Genomic DNA, 25,468 nt, shown 5'->3' with positions numbered 1-25,468 from the left:
GCCCTGCCTGCCACGCACTGCAGAGCCCATGCCCACCAAGCCCCCTGTGCCAGGCTTGCATGGGGACACCCCTGAGGCACAGGTTCTAGGCCACCTGGCCTCCAGCCCAGCCGCACTGGTGTGGGTCCCCTCCCACCCAGACACAGGGCTTCCTCTTGGTTTGTGGTGGCTGGCGTTATCCCACTGGACAGGTGGCCCATGAGACTGGCTCCACACCCAGCTCCCACCCTGCAGTCCACCAGGCCAGAGTCCCCCATGCTATCCCTGTCTGAGCTTTAGCCCTGAATGCTCTAGAGTTTGTGACTCCAGGGGTCCCCTTTGGGGTCCCACCCCAGCGTCCCTCATCATCTATCCCCCATCAGAACGTCCTCTAAGGCCACAGAGCCTCCTGCCCTTGGGGACACCAGATAGACCTCTCCTCCCTCACCCTCGCTCCTGTCCCCATGACAGAGCTACCCTTGGCTAATCACTCCCCCCCCCCCGCCCTTTCCCCACCCCAGCCACTTCCACTTCTCCCACCAGTTCCTCCTTGTAGGTCAGAGTACCCCTCACTTCCTCCTCCCTGGCGATCAGCGCTCTTGTCCTGCCCGGGGCTCCACACCCCACGACCCTCCCTGGCCAATGACAGCCCACCAGTGGAGCTCAGCCCACTACTCGGAACCAGGTCAGTCCACTGGGGGACCAGGCTCTCCCGTCTCCCATGAGGGTGGGGTCGCCGCGCAGCGTGGAGCCTCCCTCCCTCTCTCCCACTCTGCAGGCGGTCACGCACCCACCCCTACACGCCTCCCAGCCCCCTTCATAGGCCAGGTTCCCAGCCAGATGTCCAGGCCTCTGTGCAGCTCCAAGCGGTGTTTGGTCCGCACCTAAGCTTTCATGAAGTGTTTGCTAGCCAGGTCCTGGCGAGAGCAGCCGGTCTGTGTGGAAGGGTGGCGGCCGGGCGCCAGGGCCTCAGCAGGCCGGCCTTGCTTCAGAGCCCCTGTGGAGGGCAGCCCAGGGCTGGCAGGCCGGAGGTGAGGACTCCGGGGCAGTCTCCGCCTTCACCAGCCCACCGCTCCTCTCTAGGCCCCACCCTTTCCATCCACAAGACTGGGAAGAAAACCTTCTTTGCCTGTCCTGCTTGCTGGGAAATTAGAGATGCGAAATGGCTTTGGGAAAGGTTGAAGAGCTCTCTACAGGTCAGAGGTCACAAAGGTCAGAGGTCACTATGGGTAGGGGAGGGCAACATATGGAGGCACTCCCAGCTAGCAGGAAGACCATGGTAGATCACAGAACGGCCAGAGGTGGGGTTGCAGAGAGTTTAGCAGAGGCAGGGAGACGCAGATCTAACTGCCTGTGGGAGCTGAGGGCCTGGGTCAGGGGCAAGAATGGAGAGGAGGGGAGGAGTCCGGCACCCCCCAAGGAGCAAGCAATAGGTCTCATCTCTGAGCAGCCCTTCCACACTTCTGCTCACACTGATGCCCTTCTGCTCCTCTTGGGCGCCTTCCAGGCCTGCTGGAGCCCCTCCATCTCTTCTGGGAAGCCTCCTGGAGGTCCCCAGCTCCCCAGGGGTTAGTCCACAAGCTTTCGCAAAGGCCAGCAGCAGTCTTTGTTCTTTCAGCCAGACTGGGATCTGCCCTAACCTATGCCCCGGGTTTTGGGGTTGCAGAACCAAGCAGGGGTGAGGAAGACAGGGCTGTGTTCCCCTCCCCCCATCAGCCCTGTGTGACCTCTGAAGACCTACCCGGGTGGCGTCAGTGTCCCCATCACTGTGAAGGTGGGGAGGTGGGACCTGTGCTCGGGTCTTCCCTGCCCTGTAGCCCCGGGGCTACTTCCTGCACCGGAGCGCTGGGGGGAGGGGGCGTGGTGCTCGCCCTTGGGATTTATGAGAACCAGACGTTGACTTCTCCCGTTGCGACATCTGGGCTTTCTCGAGACGCCCACTGTACCCACGCCGGAGGGTCCGGGGCCCCCGCCGGGCGCCCACGCCCCATACACCCCACTACCCTACTACTCAGGCCACCCACCCGGCCTCCACCCGCCACGCTCCCGGGGCCACCACCCCCGGCTCCGGGGGACGCCTCTGCACGGCGGGGATTCCGGAGCCTGGCTTGGAGCCTGCTCCACGAGACCCGGCAGCCGCGGACTCTCGCCCCAAATGCAGCGGCTGCAAGCCAGCTCCTAACCCCTCTGGGCCCCAAGGCTCGGCAGTCCAGCCGCCGCCACCGCCGCCACCCGGAGGCAGCGAGCAGCAGCGGCGGGCGCCGAACAGGCTCGTGCTGAGGGCGGGGGGCGCGGCGGGGGCGGGACCTGCGAGGGGCGAGGGGGCCGAGCCCGAGGCGGGGGCGGGGCCGGGAAGGCGCGCGCCGCACGGGCAGAGGGTAGGAGGGGGAGCGGGCGGGGCGCGCGCTGCGCGGGGCTGGGCTCGGAGCGCGCCGGGCTCGGCCGCCGAGAGAGCCGAACCGGGGCCGCGCTGGGCCAGTGAGGAGCGCACGAGCCTTCGAGGTTGTGGACGACGGAGGGAGGAGCCGCCGCCAACGCCAGCTCCCTCCCGGAGGGACCCCGAACCCCCCGCTGGCCATGAGCCGCCGGGCCCCGGGAGGCCGGCCGCGGTCCGGGCAGCGCTCCTCCGGCGCCCCGGCCCTCCCGGCCACAGCTGCGCGCCTGTAGGTATGGCCTGCTTGTCCTCAGTTCCCTCGTCCCCCCGTCCATCACCCCCGGACTCCATCCGTCCCTGAGGGCGCGCGTGTGTGTGCGCACTGCTGCTCTGGGGAGCGCGGCCGCACGCGCCCCGGTCCGCGCGTGTTGGTCTTTGTGTGCGCGGGTGGGAGGGAGCGCGACGGAGGAGACGCGCCCCCCGGCGGGGATCGGCTCTCCGACCCCCATCCCGGGCCGGGCGGGAGTGGCGGGAGGGGCCGAGCCGCCTCCGGAGCAGCTGCGCCCAGGCCCCTTCCCAGGGGCCAGGCCCCTTGGTGGGGCGAGCGCAGCGGGCCCCCTGGAGGAGGGGTCTCTGGCTGGGGGCTGGGGGGGCTGGAGCGCTGGGGTCTCTTCCCTAGGCTGTGGGGGCTGGGGGAGGGCCAACCTGGAAGGAGGGTGCCGGCCACGGGAGGGACCCTACCCAGACCACCGTCGCTGGGCCGGCACGCCCTCCATTTGGCCCAGGCCTTCTTTCTCACGGTCTCCATTCTCGACCCGCCCACCCTGGGAACTCTGCTGCAGCCCTCGGTAGGGGGGAGGATCTCTGAGGGTGCCGGAGAGGCCGGCGCCTTTAAGAAGGGGCGGGTTCATGCCCTCCATTCAGTCCCTTCGGCCTCGGCCATTGATGAACCTGCGGGCAGCGCGGGGCCCGGCACCGCGCCAAACCAGCGGGCCAGGACCAGGCAGAGGCAGGGACCCCAGCAGCCCACGAAGTGAGGTCTTCAGGGGGAGGAGTCTGCAGTGACTGGGACCCCTCAGGAGCCGCGCGGGGGTGACTGGACAGCCCCAGGAGTGACCGTGGACAAGGTGCAGGGGAGAGCCTCAGGGCTGGGAGTCAAACCTGGATTGAACCCTACCTGTGCCCTTTGAGCCTCCATTAAATACCGTGTAAAATGGGGATGGTGCTGCCTACCTCCTAGCTGGGTGACCGGCAAGAGTTGCCCCCTCCAACACAGGTCGCTGAGCATGGGGTGAAAGGGCACCCCTAAGAGAACGGAGGAGCCAGGGGATGCCTACCCTAAGACACTTTGGCTGCCTCTGTTGGGGGTGTGACCTGAACCACCCCCCAACCCTGCCCCCCACTTTGAACAAATCTCTTCCATCCTGGCCTCCCTGCCCCATCCAGGAGGCCATCGGCTGGGAGTGACCTAGAACCCTTCAGCTCTAAGAACTTTGGAGGAGGTCTGGCCGTGGGGGCAGTGGCAAGGTTCAGGGCGTTTATGGGGTTCTCAGAGACAGTTTCCCACAGACTGCCTCCTCTCCCCCTCTAGAGGGCGTCAGTGATGATGGGCAGGAGATGCTGATGCGGGATAATTGAATGGTTCTGAGGAATCGAGTTAATGCATATGCTTTTTTTCTTACCCTTACTGGGAAAACTCTGTCTAAAATTTCTAGACCCCTCCTCCCTACTTTGTGGGTCTCCCAGGGAGAACCCCCCGCACACACCCAAGGGTGAGCTTCCCTAGGAGGTGGGACCCCCACTCAGGTGGAGCCTGGACCCCCAGGGCTGAGCATTTGGTTTCGAGCTGACTCGTGCCAGGCTAAGGGCCTCTGTGGCGTTTCTCATGTAATCTTCACAACAACCCTGGGGGTTTGGTTCTATTATTATCCCTATTTTGCAGAGAAGGAAACAGATTCAAGGAAGTGAAATGACTTGCCCAAAGTCACTCAACCAACAAGCCAGGCTTCCAAACCACTTCTCTCTGACAAGAATCTGGTTTCTACCTCCTGCACTGCCTGTCTATTCTGGGTTGTAGGGACTTGGGAGTTTAGGTATATTGGGCCTCCTGGCAGCTGTCCCCATGCCATTCGGGTCCAGTCTTAGAGCCTGCCTTGCTTCCTGCTCTTTCACTGTCCACGTGGGGCTGGAGGGGCGGCGGCAGCTTTGGAAACTGGGGAGGTTTCTCTTCCCCACTCACCTGTGTGGGTCTGTTTTTTGGGGTTTTTTGTTTTGTTTTTTTTTGCGGTACACGGGCCTCTCACTGTTGTGGCCTCTCCCGTTGCGGAGCACAGGCCCTGGACGCACAGGCTCAGCAGCCATGGCCCACGGGCCCAGCCGCTCCGCGGCATGTGGGATCTTCCCGGACCGGGGCACGAACCCGTGTGCCCTGCATCGGCAGGCGGACTCTCAACGACTGCGCCACCAGGGAAGCCCGGGTGCGTCTGTTTTTATGGCTGTGCTCTGTCCCAGGGGAGAGCAGGGGTGACTCTTCAACATCTAGAGGAGGTCACGGCCCACACCTGTTTGGGCAGAGCAGTGTGTGGGAGTACGGCATCTTTTGGCTCCTCTGGGTGAAGCAGGGTTTGGGCTCCATTCTCCAGATACTTCCGACCCTCTGTGTCTAGGGCCCACCTGGGGGCGGGTATAACACCCAGCTGGGGACTCACGGTTTGGTAGAGAAGACAGGCCACAAGCCATGTGGTGTTGTAGAGGGACGAGGGGCAGGGGGGGCAGAGTGGAGGCCGGGACAGGACAAAGGGGGGCGTTCCCGGGGCCCCCCTGGGTTCAGGGGCCTGCCAGCTACTGGGGCAGAGAAGCAGGTGGGGCAGTGCCGGGCTGCACGTTGAGACTCCGAGCAGTGGACAAGCAGGGGTTGGAGGAAGAGGATGTATTAAAACTTGGATGTGGGGAGTTTGAGGTGGCGGAGCTCAGCCAGGCTGGGAGTTCGGTTGTTTGGGAAAAGGCCTGGGGAAGCTTTATAAGCATCTGCAGTACCGAGTTCTGGGATACTCAGAACCGAGGGGAGGCACTGGAGGTCTCAGTTAGGAGTCGCTGGTATGTGTATCGTGAGAAAAGCCGGAAGGCAGACTGGTGGGCCAAGGGGTTGACGGGGATGCCCGGCAGATTTGTGGGGCTGGGCCGTGGCCCAGGGAGGTCTGGGAGGGTTATGAATCAGGGCCTAGGTGAGATCCATGACACCAGGAGAGAGGGACAGACCGCGAGGCTCAGGCCAAGGATGGAGAGGGGTTGGTGCATCTGCTCTGCAATGCCAGGATGGCAGGGCCAGTGCAGCTAGAGCCATCCCAGCCTGCTCTCCACCTACAGAGCCTGTCCAGGAGCTGTCCAGCACCAGGTGCTCCTGAAGGAGGATAGGCTTCCCTCCTGAGCCCCCAGGCCCCGGCACAGCTTATTGTCCTGGGGCCCCCGCTCCCTGCTCATCTGATGTCGACTTCCTGCAGGGCCCAGCCCTGGATTCCCCTGCCCTCCAGCCTGTCAGAGAGCCCTCTCCTCTGAGGATGGCCATCTCCTTTCCCCAGGCAGGGCCTGGGTCCCCCTACTGTGCCCTCAGAGTGAGGGCTCCCCAGTGACAAAGCCCTGCTGGGAGTAGCATGTGCTACAGAAAGGGACAGATGTGAACTTGGCTTCACACTCCCCCCTCACCAGTCTGTGGCCCTGGACCCGCCAGCATGGCTCTTGGCACATGGTGGGAGTTCAGTACAAATCCAGTGAATGATGGGCTAGTCACCTCCCTCACCAGAACCTCATTTCCTCATCTGTATGACGGGAGAATCCTCACTTCCTGGCAGGGAAGATGTGAGGGGAGAAGGGCTTTAAACAGGGGCATAGCCCAATTGGATGTGAGTCCTAGAAAGATGACCTTGGCCACGCTGTGGAGCCTGGATTTGTCAGGGGTTGGGGGGGATCGTGAGAAACAAGGAGGTTTGGGAGGAGTCCTCCGCCCAGAGGAGTGGGAGGAAAAGAGGGAATGAATACAAGACGTTTAGGAAGTAGAAGCAGAGGAGCTTTGATTTTTAAACAAATCACTTGTTTAATCCTCATGACAGCCCTTTGAGGTCATTGCTCTTTTACCCTCTGTTTTAACAGATGAGGAAACTGAGGCCCCAGGAGGCTGAGTCACACGGCTAGGAAGCAGGGGAGCTGGGATGCAAAGCCAGCCGGCCTGGCTCCAGATCTCAGGCTTTTAACCACTCCACTGTCCCATGTGTCAGATGGTCAGATGTGGAGGAGGGGGGACGCCCCGGCCACGGGCCCCCGTGATGGAAGCAGCTGTGGGGCCCCCTCGGACCAGGGGTCTGCAGGTCCCAGAGCCAGAGGGGCTTGTCTGAAAGCTCGGGGGCTCAGCAGAAGGGCTTCCCCGCTCCCACGGTGGCAAAGGCTGGCAGTCGCGTGGAAGGCGTGAGGGCACAGAGCTGCTCCGCCAGCTTTTAGCAGCCACCTCCCAGCGACGCTCCTCAGCACAGGCCTTGGACCACGAAGCAGGCAGGCCTGCGTGCAGGATGGTCCCACTTTACAGCTGCGGAAACTGATACTCAGAAAAGCCAGGGCCAGCTGAGTCCCGCGCCGCCCCTCCCTCCCCCCACCCCGACCCCCACAGACAGGGGCAGAGTCCCAAGGGTTCTTAATCCACACCTGTCCCTGTCGCTAATCAGCTCCTCCCTAGACCCACTCTGCAGCAGAGACCCAGCCAGTTCAAGAGTATTAAGACCAGAAATCACGCCCACTCCTGCCTCCTGCCAGGGTCATGGGTCGAGCACAGATATTCTGGGTGGGGAAGGTCAGGGAATTCCAGCCGCACGTCCTTCTTGCAGGAGGCCTTGGTTCAGGGCCTGCCCTGTGAGGACACTTTCTGGGGGGGGGGAGGGGGGAGGGGGTAGACTTAAGAACCAACGCCCAGGAGCCAACAGTGAAACAGACTGAGCCCTGGGTACTCTGCCTCCGTCGCGGGCCAGAAGGTTGTCTGTGTGCTGCAGGGGGCGGGGTGCAGAGGGGCGACCGGGGGTTACGGTCCCACAGAGGCCAGGACGGCAGCTGGGAGGAGGCTTGGTGGTAAAGTGCTCAGTCGGCTGGGCTGGGCCGGGCCGGTGGTCCTGAGAAGCCTGGAGGACAGGACATCGGTGAGCGTGGTAGGGGCCAGCTTCCTGGAGGGCAGGGGGCAGCCGAGGGAGGCCTTCTCTCCTCTCCTTGTGTTGGGGAGGCCCCAAGAAGAGGCCTCGGTTTCCCCAGCGGGAGTGGTTCGCGGTAGGGCGGGTAGCACTGTCCAGCCCAACCCGGAACCCAGCACAGAGGAGGATGCCGCTGAGGCCTTGCCCCCCACCCAGAGGGCAGCCTTTCAGGTTGCTGGGCGGCTGGTGTGCTCTGCAGGGCCTCCTTCCCTCCCTGGGGGCTGGTTGTCTCCTGTGGTAGGGAGGCCAGCTCCAGCTGGGGCTCCCTGGAACACTCCCTCTCCCCCGCAGGTGTGGACCTGGACCACGCCGGTGCCTCCCCGCCCCTCCAGGCCGCTGCCCACTGTGCGCTGGATCGATTGGTCACCGGCCCATTAGCAGGGTGGCTAGGCCGCCTCATTAATATTTTAAGGAATGACCTGGCCATGGGGTCCGGAACTGCGTGCCACTGGGGGCTGATGGCTGGCTTTCTTTCCTCTTTTCCAATTGTCAGTGCTATTTTTACCACCGGAAGGCCAGCCGCCCCCTCTCCCAGGCGTCTAACCGGGTGGGGGTTGGGGGATTCTCCTGTCTGGTTCTTGGCAGAGGGGTTAGGAGAGTCCATGGCTTGGAACGGCAACAGGCAGGGACTGGATTATGCTTCCCCTCCCCATCCCACCCCCTGCCCTGCCTCCCTGAAGCCCCATCCCATCACCCTCTGGCCCTGGCAAGATGGGAACAAAAAACATTGCTCCAGGAGGAGAAGCCAGACAGCCCAGCTGAGCCTGGAAGAACCCCAGGGTGATGGATTGGGGAGGGTAGTTTGCCCACCCAGGGCCGCTGGGGGGCCACCACCTGATCCCCAGGCCAGGCGGAATGGGGGTGGGGCTCCCTTTGTCTCCACCGGAGTCCTCACAGAAGAAGCCCGTGAAGGTGAGAGGCGACCTCCTGCCTGCCTCTGGTCCCACTCCTGGAGGGACTGTAGGGCCCCAGTCTTCAGTGTCCAAGGGCCATGACAGGGGCCGCTGGAGGCCACTGCTCCAGCCCCCCATGGGAAGCCGAGGCCTCGGGAGACATAGGGCCTGGCCCGAGACAGCCCACATCTCCCACCGGCCAGTCCATTGCTGTCCCGCACGGACTCGGCAGGTTTCTTCTGGCTCCCTGGGGCCAGAGGAGGGGGAGCTGGGACCCGGCCCATGGAAGCAAGAGGGCCAAGGACCACAGGGGCCATGGGAGCGCAGGATGGAAGGGCCAGTGTAGGGGGAAGGCTTCCTGGAAGAGGAGAGTGTTTTACGTAGCCTAAAGGTGGGGCAGAATTTGACTAGTCAGCGGAGTGAGGAAGAAAGTTCCAGCCGGCTGGAGAGTGACACAGGCAGAGACTCGGGCGGAAATTCCCAAGGAGCCACTGGAGGAGGGAGAGCCCAGGGCCTGCTGGAGGCAATCCATAAGCCTTCCCGGACAGGCCAGACAGTAGGGGCCCGGTGAGTTCATCCACCCTGCTTCTGGTACCTCTGGGTTCCCCTCCCCCTGAAGCTCTGCTTTTCCCACATCTGGGTCTGTGGTCACCTGCAGAATGATTGATTGGGTGTCACACTGACTGGTCCCTGGAGACCTCCTGGCTCCACCCAAAGGTTTGGAGAGCCCTAGTCCTGCCCACAGGTACACATGGATTATAACACAGCAGAGACCACTTCCTGTGCTGTCCTTCCAGGGAGGGGCGGCCCCTCGTCCTCATTTTTTTTTTTTTTCTTCACCATGCCACACAGCTTGCGGGATCTTAGTTCCCCGACCAGGGATCGAACCTGTGCTCCCTGCAGTGGAAGCGCGGACTCCTAACCACTGGACCGCCAGGGAATTCCCTCATCCTCATTTTTAAAGTGAGGAAACTGAGGCCCAGAGGCTGGAGTTGAGGTCAACGTCCTTCACCCAGAGAGCAGTGGGGCCAGGCCTGGAGCCCAGGTCAGCAGAGTCCCTGCACTCGGTCTCCTCCCCAGTTCTGGCCCACGGCCCTCAGTTTCCTCACTTTAAAAATGAGGGGGGCAGCACACCCGTGCCCTGCTGGGGCTGAGCCGTCTTCCTCTTGGCTTGCGGCCTCCCCTTCACAGAGAGCCATCCCTGGGCCTGGCTCTGTAACTAGGGCTGGGGCTCCCGGGCTGGCCCGGCTGCTTGTGACTTCTACCCCTGGCTGTACAGCCCCTGCCACTTCTGTGTAGCCCCAGCTGGACCCAGGGGACAGTGAGGGCTGCTGTGCTGGGCATCGGGCCCATAGACTCCTGGCCAGTCAGCAAGAGGTCAGGGCAGGGGAGGGGGGAGGTCAAGGCAGCCCCAGCCTCTGTGCATCCCAGGCCCATGCCTGCCTAGGACATGTGCCCCCTACCCTTGGCAGGTTCCTCCCCGAGTTCCACCCCTGCCTCCAGTGCGGCCTAGATGGGACCCTCCCCCTGCCCCTCACCCAGTGAAAGCCTCTGCCCTGGGTCCTGTCCCTCCGCTCTACCCCTTCGTGCCAGGAATATTCTCAACCAGCAGGAAGGGTGGGAGGGACGGGGATTGACGCTTGAGGATGTGGCACTGGGACCGACTTCCTCCCTGTCCCCACCTGCCCCATGGAGGGCAAAATCATGGCAAGTGGGGCACACTTTGCTGCTGGCTCCAGTGCTGACCCTTCCCAGGCTGCCCTGTCACCTAGTCTGACCCTCCTGGTGGTCTCAGGAGGGAGAGAGATGGCCCCTCTGGGGAGCACTGCCCTGCTGGGTAAATGGATGGGCTTGGAGCCCAGGGACGGGGCTTCACAAACTCAGCTGCAGGGCCTCGTCCCCGCCCCACCCTCAGAAACGCCCGCTCTCCACAGGTCAGGCCAAGGCCTTGGTGATGGTGGCAGGTGCATTCCTGCCTCCACCCCCATTCTGGACATATGACTCAGGCCTGCCTTCTGCCCCCAAGGAGTGCCTGTGCCAGGTGGGAGACAGACATGGAAACAGATACCTGGGGCACCCTGCAGTGGGCGCCTCGTCAGAGGGGTGCACAGGCAGGGACTGTGGGAGCTCAGAGGAAACACCTGTCTCCTGGGCTGGGGAGGCAGGGGAGGTCAGGGAAGGCTTCCCGGAGGAAGTGGCCCTTGGATTCATTCTTGAAGGGTGAGTAGGAGTTAGCTAGATGAGGAGGAAGTGCAGGGCAGGAGAGAGGCCCAGAATGAGCCATATTCATGGGTGCCTCAGCCCCTGTTCTCCCCCAGCCCCTCCCCCATGTCCTGAAAAGTCTGCCTCCGAGTTACTGCTCATGGCTGCAGTGAAGTCACTCTTCATCCTCTTTGCCAGCATGAAGCCCAGTGCAAGCCCCACCTCCTCCAGGAAGCCCTCTGAACTCCCTGCTACTCTCCCGCCAGTGCTGGGGTGAGAGCCTCTGAGGAGACCTGCTGGTTTGGAAGGAAAACTGTCCTCAGTGCTAAGTGGCCTGTTTCCTCCCTGGGGCTGTCCTGTGGTTATCGACTGCAGATCGATGGCCGAGGTTGCCCCAAGGTGAGAGGGAACTCCCACGGTACCCTATGGCCCAGAGGCCCCACAGATGATCTCACAGAAGTGGGGCAGCTATTTTCACCTGGTGATTGGTTACAGAGTTTGGATCCCAGAGGAGAGAGGAGATGGTGCTCCCAGGAGCTGTGAGGGAAGGGCCATGCTGGGAACTGTGGGGATCCCGCAAAGGCAGGCGAGGGCATGACCCCCTGTCTCAGTTCCCCTAACACTGGCCGGCCCCCTCAGACAGGGGCTCCCTAAGGCAGGGCAGGACCGCAGCACCCCACTTCTTCTCCACCAGTAATTTTCACCCTGGCCTGTTGGGGAGGAGATGCATAAACAGAATGGCTGGGCCTGTGCCCCCAGGAGTGATGGGGGATGAGGAGGCAAGGCCCCCAGATGACTAGACACACACCATGCAGTTTGGCGATCCGGAGTGAGGAAGCATGGGGGCACCTGGGGACAGGAGGAGAAAGGTGGGATTCCCCGGTCAGGGCCTCTTCAGGAAGGTCCGGTTTGGATGGGAGCTCTGGAGGGAACAGGGTTCCAGGAGGGGGGAACATAAGGAGAGCAGGGAGCCAGTCCACGGTGAGGGAAAGGAGTCTGAAGAGGCGGCACCTTCAATGCCAGTATGAAACACTGGTCATACTGGATCCACACTGGGAGGTGACGCCCACAGTCTCAGAGTCAGCGTGAGAATCCCTGGTGTGTCACTAACAAGCTGTGTGTTCTCAGGCCCCATGTGACGGCTTGGGCAGTGACAGCTGTGACATGCCCGGTGTGCTGAGCACATTCATTTGTTCATTCATTCATTCATTCATTCAGCGTTTACTGAGTGCCTGCCATGTGCCCAGCACTGGGGACACAGCCACATATGAGGCTGTCAAAACCGCTGCCTTGTGGAGTTGGTATTCTCCAGGGAGGGTGTGGTGCTGGGGGCGGGCGGTGGCGGTCTGGGGGGGCGTGGAACGAGACCAAGCAAGTGGATAAACAGACTGTCAGATGGGGATAAGCACTGTGGAGAAAAGTAAGCAGGCAGAGGGCACGGAGACACCAGCGCTGGGTGGAGAATTTCTCATTCTAAATAGAGCGGTGGGCAAGGAGAGCTATCGGACAAGATGGTATTTGAACAGAAACCTGAAAAACGTGAGGGGGTGTGGGGAAAGGACATTCCAGGCAAATACAAAAGAAAATCGCAAGTGCAAAGGCCCTGGGGTGGGACTCAGGTGTGACCAGAGCAGAGTGGGCAAGAAGAGTGGCGGGAGATAAGCTCAGAGAGTCAAATGGAGGCAGATCACGTGAGGCCTTGGGGGCCATGGGTAGGACTTTGGCTTCTACTCTGAGTGGGGTGGGAAACCATTGCAGGATTCTGAGCAGCGGAGGGCCTGATCTGTCTTATGTTTCAGAAATGACTGGGTTCCTGGGTGGAGAACAGGCTATAGGGGGTGAGGTCAGGTTCCGGGGGACCAATGAAGAGGCTGCTAAAATACTGCAGGCAGGAGAAAGGGTTGTGTGGGTCCCAGGCCAGCAGCACGGATGGCGGGGAGCAGCGGAGGGGTGGGGTTCCTGGTATATTTCAAAGGCAGAGCCAAGAGGATTGCGCATGACTTCTTCCTGTCCACCAAACTTTGGGGACCCTCAGAAGAGGGTACTCAGGGAAGCGAGGTCACTTGGAGGCTCATTGGGGACTCCACTTGAAGGCGTCTGTCATCCCAGCCTCCCTCGCCAAGCCCAGGAATGACCTTGGGGTTCCCTGAGACTGCTGCTTGAAGGAGAGTGCCCCTCTTGCAGACACGTGTCCCCCCTGCCTGGTTGTCCTCACACATTGAAGCTTGCACACAGCCCTGGGGGAGTGGGGCACGTGGGCGCTCTGGACATGGGTCAGGAATTCACTCACTCGCTCCTCTCACCTGCAGCCTCCGGGGGCTGCGATGGGACAGGAGCCATGAATGGTGCCGCCCCCGGCCCCGCCGCCGCCGCCGCCGCCCCGGTCCCGGTTCCGGTCCCGGACTGGCGGCAGTTCTGTGAACTGCACGCGCAGGCGGCCGCCGTGGATTTCGCGCACAAGTTCTGCCGTTTCCTGCGGGACAACCCGGCCTACGACACGCCCGACGCCGGGGCCTCCTTCTCCCGCCACTTCGCCGCCAACTTCCTGGACGTGTTCAGCGAGGAGGTGCGCCGCGTGCTGGTGGCCGGGCCGGCGCCCCGGGGAGCGGCCGAGCCCCCAGACGCCATGGAGCCCGAGCCCTCGGGGGTCCCGGCGCTCAAAGCCGCGCCCTACGGCCACTCGCGGAGCTCCGAGGACGTGTCGGCGCACGTGGCGTCCAAGGCCCGCGTCCGCAAGGGCTTCTCGTTGCGCAATATGAGCCTGTGCGTTGTGGACGGCGTGCGCGACATGTGGCACCGGCGCTCCTCGCCCGAGCCCGACGCCGCCCCGCGGGCCGCCGAGCCCCCAGCCGAGCCGCGCGACAAGTGGACGCGGCGCCTGCGGCTGTCGCGGACGCTAGCGGCCAAGGTGGAGCTGCTGGACATCCAGCGCGAGGGCGCGCTGCGCTTCATGGTGGCCGACGACGCGGCCGCGGGTCCCGGGGGCGCCGCCCAGTGGCAGAAGTGTCGCCTGCTCCTGCGCAGGGCCGTGGCAGGCGAGCGCTTCCGCCTAGAGTTCTTCGTGCCGCCCAAGGTGAGTGCCCACCCCCACCTGGGGGGACCGTGGAGGGGCTGGCTTCGGGGACCGCACTGCCTGATATGATGGGCAGGATGGAGTATTCAGGGTCAGGAACCTGGGATGCCAGGGGCCCCCCTCTGCCTCTGGGATGAGTCACCCCTCAGGCCCTCTTTTTCTGCCTGTGAGGTGTCAGAAGGACCCTCTGGCTACAGAAGGGGTTCTGGGTACTGTTCTTGGAGGTATTGGAGAGCCTGGCTGCCTGGACTCCTCTTCCTCACCTGGGGCCCCTGGGTGGCTGGAGCCTCCCCAGAGAGGAAAGGAGGCAATGACATTGGCACACTCACAGAGGGCCTGCCGGGGGTCTGCATCCTTCTCAGGGGAAATCTGCTTGTCCCCCAGCTTAGCTGCCACGCTCCAGCCCAGCCCCTGCCCAGGTGGCCCCTTTCCGGCCCAGATTTCATAAGCTTCTCCTGGCTGTCACCAGCATGGCCGCTCACCTGAGTGCACCGTGCCCTCCCCTCTCTTGGGGGCTCAACGTCAGAGCCCTGAGGGCAGCTTTGGGTCTCCTCCAGCGGAGCAAATCTGCCTTGTTTGGGAAGAGGGAATAACTCTAACAATAGTGCCCGCTTTCTGAGAGCCCTCATCCTCCCAGTTGCCCCAGCAAGGCGGGCAGCATGGTCCCCAGGTCACAGAAGAGAAGAGAACGAAGGGAGGGGGTGTGGGCTGCCCAAAGTCACGCAGCTCGCGGGAGGCAGAGCTGAGCTAATTATACCCATCACCCTGGTGGTCTCGGGAATGAAAGGAGCGTGGAGCTGGGAGCTCCTGGTGCACTGGGAGGTTTGGAAGGGTGGGGGGTTGTCCGCCCAGGGCCCTCACCCACCTCTGGGCCCATTCTTTCCCCGCTGTCTTTAGCCACCCTGCGTCTCGCCTCCTTCTCCATCTCCCTGTCTGTCGGGACGCTGGATGCTCCCCCTTGCCTTTCTCCCCTGGAGGTGCAGGGTGTGGGCTCCCCAAGGCGGGGTGCCCATGAGCCGCATGAGAGGTGATCTCCCAGGGACACACTGACTCTCTGAAGAGCTTTCTCCCCAAGTCCCAGGATGCCCAGACTCACCAAGGACTTCTTGCCTGCCCAGGCCCCCACCTTTAGGTCCCTGAGAGAGTCACGGGCCACTAAGCCCAACTCCACCGTTTGTCAGACAGGGAGAGCGAGGCCCAGTGAGGGGTGGGAAGTGGGGTGGGGCTTGCCCAGGGTCACCCACAGGGCAGGGCTTCAATGCCTCTGGGCCCTGAGTGGCAACCACAGCTGCTCAGCTGTAAATAGCATGTCTGCTGCCCTCGAGGGAGGGGGCACAGCAGCCGCCGGTGCCCCCTGCAGCCCACCATTCACCGCGGGCAGAGGGCAGGCTTCCTGAGGGGTCACTTTCCCAACCTCTGCGAAAGGCAGGTGGCTTCCTATCCCAGATCTGGCCTCAGACCCTCCATTTTTCGTGCAAATGTTTGTGAATTCAGGAGTGAGCCAGGTGGGAAGCATGCCTGGTGAGGGCTCAGGTCCGGTTTCCCAAATGTGTTTGGTTCCAGGGTGTATGAGCCCCACGGGGAGCCCCTGCTGACACTCCCCCTGCCTTTGAGTCCTGTTCACCCATCCGCAGTCCAGATTTCTTCCTCCTCTTGCCCCTGAAGGCCTAGCTGCACCCTTGGAGCAGACCGGGGCTTGGGGTCTGCAGGCTTAGGGGCTGTTTCGGGGACCCTCAGCCTGCTCTTTCATACAGCCCCGTGTGTCAGGCTTCCAGCATCCTGCCCTCTCACTCACCCTGCAGGAAAAGTCTCCTGGACCCCAGGTGCCCTCATAGCCCTAGGCCGGCCAGCCCTGGGGCCCAGGGAGCAATGACGCTGGCCCCCTGCCATTAGGGAACCACCAGACAAGTGATATTTGCTGGACTGGATGGTAAAATAAACCTCAGTGGGGTGAGCACAGGATGCTCGGGGGGCCACAAGGAGGGGAAGCTTCATGAGTGCTCACCAGGTGGCAGGGCCCCAGGACACGCATTTCTGGAGACTCAAGCTGAGTGAGCCAAGGTCTGGGGTCGTGAAACAGCCTGATGGCTCCGTCCAGGGAAGTGGTAACAGTGAGCTGGAGCCGGGTGAGAGGCAGCTAGGCCAGGACAGACGGGCCTCAAGTGCAAGGCAGAGGAATCACCGCCCGTGGCCAGCGGGAGCCCAGCGGTAGTTCCCAGACCAGCCTTCACTGCAGACCTGTCCGCTCCACCCACTCCAGGACCGCGGCCCCCGCCCCGCTGGCTGGCTTGATGGCCTGCCATGGTCAGCCGAGCCTCGCAGTCACCGCCCCAAGCGCAGCCCTGCTCTGCTGGATGGCAGCCAGTGCTGCCAGGAATTCCCATCCGCCTGCCCACCCAACGTGTGGCCCTTCCCTTTCCTCCTAAGAAAGCCCCTGTCCCAAAGCCCAAGCCCTGCCAGGAATCTCAGTCTCAAGGCAGCCCCGGGGGGCCTTCAGGCCAGGGCCAGGAGCTTTGGGGCAGAGTGGCCGTCCCCAGGAGTCCTGCCAGCTCACCTTGGTTAAATCCCACACTGGGCCCTTTGCCTCCACCTAGAGACACGGCCTGCCCGGCTCCAGGAGTCCTGTTCTGAGTTGAGGCTCCAGACCTGTGCTGTGGAAAATCTAGTCTGAAGGGGGAGATGAGCATTTTTTTTTAAATGAACTAGAATAGAATAGAAAATCTCACACTCCATCACACAGTCAGGGTAAATATTGTCTGGTGAAACATGTGTTTCAGAGATATTTTTACCTGTGTGTGTGTACTGGGTCACAACGTCAAATGTATGTCTTACTATGGGTCAAGGTGAAAAATGTGAAAACCACAGATCTGGTAGGTGCGCTGGGCGGAAGGGCAGCTGGGGCAGAGTTCACCCCCTCAGGGCTCAGAGGTGGGAGACTTATGTCAGTCCCAGCTCTGTCCCTGACTTGCTGTGTGACTATATGGGGAGGTCCCTCTGTTTCCCAGGAACTCCCTCAACTTACCCATCTGTGAAATGGGGATTGGGACACCTCTGTGCCAGGGCTGCCTGACATCCTAAGCTGAGGGCTGCTCTGACCTCTGGGAGTGGGGACGGGGGAGAGGGCTTCAGGAGGCCCTGGGGCCGCTGTCTCACTGCCCTTTCGTCTGGCCTCCCAGGCCTCCAGGCCCAAAGTCAGCATCCCTCTGTCGGCCATCATTGAGGTCCGCACCACCATGCCCCTGGAGATGCCGGAGAAGGACAACACGTTCGTGCTCAAGGTGAGCCCCACCCCGGGCCCCACAGATCCCCCATGGGTGGCAGAGCTTGAGGGCAGTGTCGGGGGAGGTGAGGGTAAAGGACCAGCAGCAGGGCAGGGGGAGGGAGCCCTGGTTGGGGGTCCCAGGATCCTACGCAGATGTCAAGCACATGGCTAGGATGTGAATCCTGGCCTGGGCTCCAAAGCCAAATGCCCCAGGTGTCGTCCAAGTCCACCGTGTGCGGCCCCGTTCCCATTTCCTCCTGCGCCTGGGTGAAGGTCCTGAGTTTCACTTCCTCCCCTCCCTTCCCCCACTGGAGTCAGCGAGCACCCACCCCACAGACAGGAACTGGTAGCCAGCCTGCGGCAGTTATGCAAATGCTCCTGTCGCCAGCACTGGAGTGTGGGAACCTGCCTGGTCCCACAGAGGGCACAAAGGCCCTGAGGGTGGGCAGGGGGGCACCCCAGTGAGTCTGGGGGCAGCTCCCCTTTTTCCCAGGCTCCACATCGCCAGGGTGGCCTGCTTGGGTTGCTGAGGACACGGCTCCGGGCTGCCAGGGCTGTGGCCCTGTGCCTCCTTGGAGGATTAGAGCGTGTTTGTGAGGCCAAGTCCCCAAGGAGGCCTGGTTCTACCCACCCGAAGCTGCATGGAGGCCCCCCGCACCTCCTCTCCAGGCTCCCGGTTGCGTTTATGTTTTTACTGTCCCTGTTTGTTTAGTCATGAACTCTCTTATTCATTTAGCAAACGTTTGCCAACCCCATACCCTGAGTCACCCCAGGCGGGGGACTGAGGACACGGCCCCTCCCTGCCTGGCACTCTCATCTGCTGGATGAGACAGGTCAGAGCCTCGCCCCCGACAGCTGGGTGGCCTCTGTGTCTCTGATTACGCCCAGGAGCCCTGAGGCCAACGGGCTCACCTGCCGGCCTGCTGTGGGCCTCAGTTTCCCCATCCATTCAGAGAGGGGATGAAGGAAGTTCCCAGGACCGTCCCAGCTCTGAGATGCTGGGAGTCCAACTGCTCTTTACTGAGACACGCGACAAGAAGCTCAGAGCCCAGGCCTTGGCCTTAGAGACCTGGGTTCGGGTCCCAACACCTCCACCGAGCGCTAGTGTGACTTTGAGCGAGTTACCTGAACCTCTGAACCTCAGTCTTCTCATCTGTACGACGGGGAAAGCATCACCCCCCTCACGGGGCTGTTGGGAAGAGTTCATCAGACAATGTATGTGCAGGATCACACTCTGGGCCCGGCTTTCTCCTCCTTGTTTCCCTTCTGGAGGCTTCTTATCCCAGGGGTGTGGCCACAGAGGTGGAGTTCCAGGCGCAAAGGCGTGTGGGCCCTCAACTCGCTGCTGGGCCAGCCGGCCCCTCACAGACTTGAGCGTTGTGGCCCTTCCACCCCACCTCCCCATCCCTTGCCCAGCCAGCATGGCCTCCTCCAGGGCTGCATCTCCAGGGCCTGAGGACCTGAGCTCAGCAGGGCTGGACATCATCTCCATGATCCCCAGTGGGGGGCCCAGGAGGAAGGGGCTGCTGAGAGTGTGGGCTCCACCCACGGCCCCCATTGTCTTTCCTGCTGCCCTCACCAGTGAGCCCCCAGGGGGGAGGGGTGGGATGAGCCATTTGTCCCGGGCTCCGGAGCCTCCTGCTGAGGGTGCTGGCTGTGATCTGGACTCTCGCCACCCCCTCCGCAGGTGGAGAACGGAGCAGAGTACATCCTGGAGACCATCGACTCCCTGCAGAAGCACTCGTGGGTAGCTGACATCCAGGGCTGTGTGGACCCTGGGTGAGTGCCCAAGTGCTCCTAGGATGGGAAGATGGGGTGGGGGGGGGCCTAGCTCGGCTGTGCCCTTGGTCCAGCCTCCACGGGGAGGGCAGGAGCTGAGCTTGACACATGGGCTTCTCCCATTGCAGTCCAATTCAGGTGGGTGCTGGCCAGAACACCCACACTCCCATTCCCAGCAGGCTCTGTAGGTTCGGGGTCTGGGGACCTGGAGGGAAGTTAAATCAAGTCTTGTTCTCACGCCAGGGGAGGCTGAAACCACTAGGAGAGGGGTGATGGGGTGAGCCCAAAGTGCCAGGGGTGGGGGACCAACCGGGAGGCCCCTAATCCAGTCCTGGGGCTCCGAGAAGCTGTAGTGGTAGAGGTGCCCCCCTTCTCTGCGGCTTAAACAAAGGGCGGGCCTGAGCCTGGCAGAGGGGGCTGGGGGCGGCAGGGAGGAACAAGAGAGAGAACAGCCCAGCAAAGGCTGTGGAGGTGTGCGAGGACCTGGGACTCGCAGGGAATGTCGGGCCCTCGGGTGACTGGAATTAGAGCCCGTGAGGAGGAGACTTCCGTGAGGGCGCCGGAAGCTGGTAGGTCGGGGCAGTGGGGAGCCATGGCTGGTAATAAGGGCAGCTGTGGTCAGCCGTGTGCGGGAGGAACAGCAGGGAGGCTGGCGGCGCCGCGCGGGAGAGGCCCGAGGCCGGAGGAGGAGGGGCAGCAGGCCAGCAGGCTGAGCACTTGGCAGGAGCTCCGGCTACTGGGGTGAGCCAGGCCCCGGGGGAGGGGCTGCTGCCTCCTGATTAAGAGCTTCATTTAAGGAAGCACAATTAAAGTCCTGAGCGCCTCCCAGGGCCCCCCCCACCCCGCCACCCCCATCCCCAAAGTGGCCGTTATCCCTCCCCTGCCGCCCTCCCAGCCATCGGCTCCGCAGCCCCCGTGAAGGTGAAAATCACTTTGTGGCACAGATGGGGAGACAAAGGCCCAGGGCAGGGAAGGGAGCTGGCCCCGGCCCCGCCCCCCATCACGCCCTGCCCCTGTATGAGGGCCTCCGTGGGATCCTAGGAGGAGGGCAGCCTGTCGAGGGTTAGGGGGCAGGGGTCATGTGACCTCCAGGAGAGCTGCACCCACCAGGAGACATCTCCATATGGCCCGGTCACTCACATGGCGGCCACAGAGCAAGCTGAGGGTGTGGCAGAGGGACAGGGCTGATGCTGGCCGCGGGACTGTCTGCCACTCCCGGCTCCATGAGCCTGCGGTCCGAGTCCCATGGCAGGACGTGGTTGCGCTTTCTTGCCTTCGCAGGGACAGCGAGGAAGATGCCGATCTCCCCTGTGCCCGGGGAAGCTGTCTGGCCAGCCGTGTGGCCTCTTGCAGCTGTGAGCTCCTGACGGATGGTAGGTGGGGACAGAGCTGGCTGGAGTAGTGGAGGCAGGGTCGGAGGGGACGGTCGCTCAAAGATGGTCAGACAGACAGACGTGCTTCTCACCTGCCATTTCTCCAGCAGCGGACCTGCCCCGGCCCCTAGAGACAACGGCAGCCGTGGTGACAGCCCCACACAGCCGAGCTCGAGATGCCGTCGGGGAGTCCCTGGTCCATGTCCCACTGGAGACCTTCCTGGAGACCCTGGAGTCCCCAGGTGGCAGCGGCAGTGACAGCAATAACACAGGTGCAGTGGGGCTGCACTCTTCCTGCTGCCCCTCCCTGCGCCCCCGCCCGAGGCCACAGGCACCCCCAGGCCTCTCCCAAGCCCTTCCTGAGCCTCAGAAGCAGTGACATTTCATCCCACTGGGTCCTTTGCACAGCTACTCGGTTGTTCTGGCTTTTGCAGGCTAGTCCGGGAATGTGACCCCTCCCACGGGCCCTGGTTTCAGTAGAAAACGCTCACAGAAAGGGGTGCAAAGGGTTGTAACGAGGGCTTGGGGACACAGACACTTGATCTGTTCCCAGGTTTGTTGCCGACTTAGAGAGTGACCCCAGGAAACTAAGTGATCCCACCAAACCAGAGAAAACCGGACGATGACTATGAAATAAGCATGTTCTGATGTTATACATACAAGCAGACACAGCTGGGGTACTGAGGAGTTTTGTTACTGGTTCAGGAGGTGCAAGAACATTTAATGTGTGTTATGTGAGAACAGAAACCATTTGCCAGTTGTTTTTTTTTTAATTAATTAATTTATTTTTGCCTGTGTTGGGTCTTTGTTGCTGCGTGCAGGCTTTCTTTAGTTGCAGCAAGCGGGGGCTACTCTTTGTTGCAGTGGCTTCTCTTGTTGCAGAGCATGGGCTCTAGATGCGTGGGCTTCCGTAGTTGTGGCACGTGGGCTCAGTAGTTGTGGTTCGCGGGCTCTAGAGCGCAGGCTCGGTAGTTGTGGCGCACGGGCTTAGTTGCTCCGCGGCACATGGGATATTCCCGGACCAGGGCTCGAACCTGTGTCTCCTGCATTGGCAGGCGGATTCTTAACCACTGCGCCACCAGGGAAATCCCACCAATTGCTATTAATGGTCTTTCCTTGAGACAAAAGGCACCCATTCCATCATGTGATACATTCTTATCATTAAACTATTTGCTAAACCAGTCTGTAGCTTAAATCTACATTCTCTTATTCTATCATTTTCTCCTCTCCGTGCCTCAGTTTACCTCATATGTTTAGTGGGTGGGTCAGCTCCCTGCCTCGTTCTAAATCACTCAGCAGCATCTTACATGCAAAAACCCAACAAGATGATGCATCCCTTTTCTCGTTTACGTGCCCCCTCTCTCCCCCACGCCTCTCACACTGTCATCCCTCTGCAGTGGAGGACGGAGCAGAGCCGGAGCCCGAGGCTGAGCCCGAGCTGGAGCTCTCTGACTACCCCTGGTTCCACGGGACACTGTCACGGGTCAAGGCAGCTCAGCTGGTTCTGGCAGGCGGGCCCCGGAGCCACGGCCTCTTCGTGATCCGCCAGAGTGAGACTCGGCCTGGCGAGTACGTGCTGACCTTCAACTTCCAGGGCAAGGCCAAGGTAAGTCAGGGAAGGCGGGTGGGGGGCACAGCGGGGAAGTATCCAGCCCAGGGGGAGGCGGGCTGAGGTGGCCCTGGTCCTGAGGCTGCACCTGCGCCCAGGAGGAGGCTCCACGGGTGTAGGGGTGGCATGGCTTCCCACAGGCCAGGCCTACCCCGGCCATGCTCCGAATCACTCGCCTCCCTCCTGCACCTCTCTGCTGGTGGCCGAGCCCCCAGGAGGCTGGGCCCTTCTGAGGGTTTGACTTTGACCCTGTGCATTGGGGATCACGTAGCACTAGGGCTTCTGAGGGTCTCCACCGAGAGCCACCTCCGTACAAGGCTGGGGTCCACCAGTGCTCCAAGCACGCAAGAGCCCCTCTTGTCCCCTGCTCAGCACAGCTCACCAGCCCCTCGTGGTCCCCAGCTGCGGGCCAGGCCTGTGCTCAGACCAGGCCCGGGGTTGGGGAAGGGAACCACATACAGTGGGCCCTAGAGAACCAGGCAGAAGAGGAGGAGCTGGGCCCGGCAGGAGGGCCACAGAGCAGGGGGCGCCAGAGGAGGCTCCTGACCCCACCAGCCAGAGTAGGAGAGGACCTTGACCTGAGACGTGCAATGGACAGAGAATCCTTGAGGTGAAGACAAGTGGAAGGGTGGTCCAGACAGGGCAGGGCAAAGGCACGGCTGTGAACCCAGAAGGCGGGCTCTCAAGGAAGGGCACTGCGTGCTAATAAAGACCTAAGGCACAAAGGAACACATGACAGAAAGTCCAGTGACCGTGGGGGGTTTCAGTGTGACAGAGTGGGCAGGAACCTCAAACTCCCCTCCCCCCATCCCGAGTTTCCGCTAAGGAAACAGACCCAGCCCTGGCTCCGCCCAGGACACAGTTCCCGTCAGTCCTTGCTGGAGGAGGGGGCACCCTAGGACTCCTGCTCCAGGCCTGCACTGGTAGCCAGTGTCCCAGCCCCCGGCTGGCCCCATGGGCAGCGCTTCCCTAGGGACTCCTACTTGGAAAGCAGCTGCTCTCACCAGCTCCTCTGACAACCAGGCGCTTTACGCTGTCCCCGGCAGCCTGACCCGGAGTTTACTTCTCAGCCAGCACGGCCCCAGGGCAGCCTCCTCGGAGGGCCCGGGTCTGATGCCTGCCCAAGCCAGAGGCTCGGATGGTGCCCAGCCCACCGTGGGGCATGGGGCAGGCGGGTGGGGTCGGGGGGTGGGGTCAGGATGTTTGGAGGGGAGACAGAGCCGGAGGCTCCACTCTTTCCAGGGCAAAACCCAGCCCTGAACTTTGTACTCACCACAGCTGGTGCCTCTCAGAGCACGGTGTCTGTCCAGAGTCCCGTGCAGAGCTGGAGAAGTTAGTGGTGGGATAGAGCCGCTTCCTACTCATACACCTCCGGGGAAGGAAGACCTCTGCCTTCCCAGGCTTCACTTTTCACCTTCAGATAAGAAATGTCTGGAATGTTTTTCCAAAGACTGAGAGGCACACGCTCCCTGGGGCCCAGCTCTGCCCTGGGTCTCTGTCCCCAAAGGCCCCACCCCGACTTGAGGCTGTGGTGTGACCCCACTATGCTGGTTTGGGCTGAGCCCCTTCCCTGGGCTGCCATGAGTGCTCCCCGGGTTTGCCCACACTGTTCTGGCAACTTCTGGCCCTGCCGAGTGGCAGAACTCACTCGTGGGAACACTCCCCTCCTCCCCAGGGTTTCTCTCTCCTGTACTAGGAGGCCAGCTCCCCCATCGCCTGCACCCTCCTATCATCACCCCTGTTGCCACACACACCCCAGAGACGGCCACTCTTCCCCTTGTGAGACACACATGGAGCAAAAAAGGGCTGAAGCCAGAGACCTGTGGCTCACCACTAGAGACCGCAGGCCTGTGGCTCCTCTCTCCCTGAGGCGCCTGGCCCGGGTGGGCACTGTTCCTCCGTGCTGCACGCTCTCCTGCTGCAGCACAGTTGAGCAGTGTCTGCAGCCATTCGTCCCCAGCCACCCTGGGGGTTGTCTGCAGCCTGCTGGGCTTTGCCTGTACGGGGACAGTGGGCAGACCCCTAACTGCTGGGGTGGGAGGGTCACCCAAACACGAGTTCTCTTCCTAGCTCTGTGCTCTGCGGCTGCGGGCGAGTCTCCCCCTCCCTGTGCCTGGGTTTCCCCATCTCTAATATGGAGGCTGTAATCTCTACCTTCTAGGGCTTTTGGAGACTAGGGATGGAGGGCGTGTGCGAGGGGCCTGATGTGGGCGCTTCCAGCACAGGGACAGATGCATGCTCCCTCCAGTCCCAGCCTGGCTCTGTGGCCCTCATTCCCCATCCCGCCATAGGCATGACCCCCCCTAAGATGGGCTCATGTGTCAGGCGCCCCCACTCTGACACCACCCCTGTGGCCTCTGTGAGACCTGGTCCTCCCCGTGACCTTCCAAGGCACTTGCCAAGCGTGGGGCCAGTCCGAGACCCCCGCACCCCATACTGACCACACCCATCTGTGCCCACAGCACCTGCGTCTGTCCTTGAACGGCCACGGGCAGTGCCATGTGCAGCACCTGTGGTTCCAGTCTGTGCTCGACATGCTCCGCCACTTCCACACCCACCCCATCCCGCTGGAGTCCGGGGGCTCTGCAGACATCACCCTTCGCAGCTATGTGCGGGCCCAGGACCCCCCACCTGGTAAGACGCCCCTACCTGGCCCGTGCAAACAGACAGGTGGGCAGTGGGGGAGTCACCCTCAGGCTGCCACCCTGCTAGACCCGCGGGATGAGCACCCGGTCTTGGGCAAGTTGTAAGCAACCCGGGCATCAGGATTAGCGGGAGAGTGGCAGCCCTGAGGGATCCGTGTCCTGAGTAATTCCCGGCAGGTGGAAGTGGGTGGAGTCCCTTAGATCCCTGCACAGGTGGGGCTCAGCGCTGAGCTGTTGAAGGAAGGAAGCCTTGGAGGGGTGAGTGAGGGTGCCTGGCACGCGGGTGTCGCCTATACCCATGACTTTAGTTATCGGGGAGGTGGGCTGGAACCCGGCGCGCTGAATTCGGGTTCCCGGCTCCCTGTGTGATGCCAGGCCATCCCGTTCCTCCGGGGCTCTGGCCCCTGTCTGCACGCCGGGACTGGGGGTCGGGGTGTGGCCAGGGCCCAGGCTTGGCGCTGACGGCCCGCGGTCTCCCGTTGCAGACCCGGGGCCCTCGCCCAGCGCCGCGCCCGCGCCCCCCACCTGCTGGAGCGAGCCGGCCGGCCAGCACTACTTCTCCAGCCTCGCCGCGGCCGCCTGCCCGCCCGCCTCGCCCTCGGAGGCCGGCGGCGCCTCGTCCTCATCCGCCTCGTCGTCCTCGGCAGCGTCTGTGCCCGGCGCCTCGCGCCCGGTCGAGGGCCCGCTGAGCGCGCGCAGCCGCAGCAACAGCGCCGAGCGCCTGCTGGAGGCGGCGGGCGGGGGCGCCGACGAGCCCCCAGAGACCGGGCCGGGAGAGGGCGCCCGGGGCCGCACGCGCGCCGTCGAGAACCAGTACTCCTTCTACTAGGCCGGCGCGGGCGGCGCCAAGGCCCTGGGGCCACCCGGACCCGCCCGGCCGTGGGGCGATGGCCCACGTGGCCGTCCGTCCCACGGACCCTGCCGGCCCCCGCCCGGCGCTGGGTGGGAAAAGCGAAGCTCTTCAGTGAAGACATAATGTTATTAAAGAGCCTGTTTTAGGGACTGCACCTGGCTCTCCGTCGTCCTTTCTCCTGCCTTGGCCTCAGGCACGGCT

At 62.6% G+C, this 25,468-nt stretch overlaps 1 protein-coding gene across 4 annotated transcripts; it reads left to right on the top strand.

Moving 5' to 3' along the window:
• The first annotated feature begins 545 nt into the window (after positions 1–545).
• SH2B2 (SH2B adaptor protein 2) lies at positions 546–25,439 on the top strand. Of its 4 annotated transcripts, none has more exons than XM_012532640.3 (9): positions 546–664; positions 12,983–13,746; positions 16,923–17,024; positions 18,696–18,787; positions 20,069–20,160; positions 20,268–20,432; positions 21,558–21,766; positions 24,232–24,403; positions 24,900–25,439. In XM_012532640.3, exons 1-9 carry the CDS (start codon positions 622–624, stop codon positions 25,241–25,243), a joined length of 1,983 nt encoding a protein of 660 aa, XP_012388094.2. In that variant the 5' UTR covers positions 546–621; the 3' UTR covers positions 25,244–25,439. The 4 variants fall into 4 exon arrangements, with proteins under 4 accessions (XP_012388094.2, XP_012388095.2, XP_033282287.2 ...); XM_012532641.3 differs by having other exon boundaries at positions 547–664; positions 20,271–20,432; XM_033426396.2 differs by lacking the exon at positions 546–664 and adding an exon at positions 2,381–2,642.
• The last annotated feature ends 29 nt before the right edge of the window (positions 25,440–25,468 follow it).

This window comes from Orcinus orca, chromosome 16, assembly GCF_937001465.1.
Source record: "Orcinus orca chromosome 16, mOrcOrc1.1, whole genome shotgun sequence".
NCBI lineage: Eukaryota > Metazoa > Chordata > Mammalia > Artiodactyla > Delphinidae > Orcinus > Orcinus orca.
The sequence above is the reverse complement of the archived record's forward strand: the minus strand, read 5'-3'. Positions and strand labels throughout refer to the sequence as shown.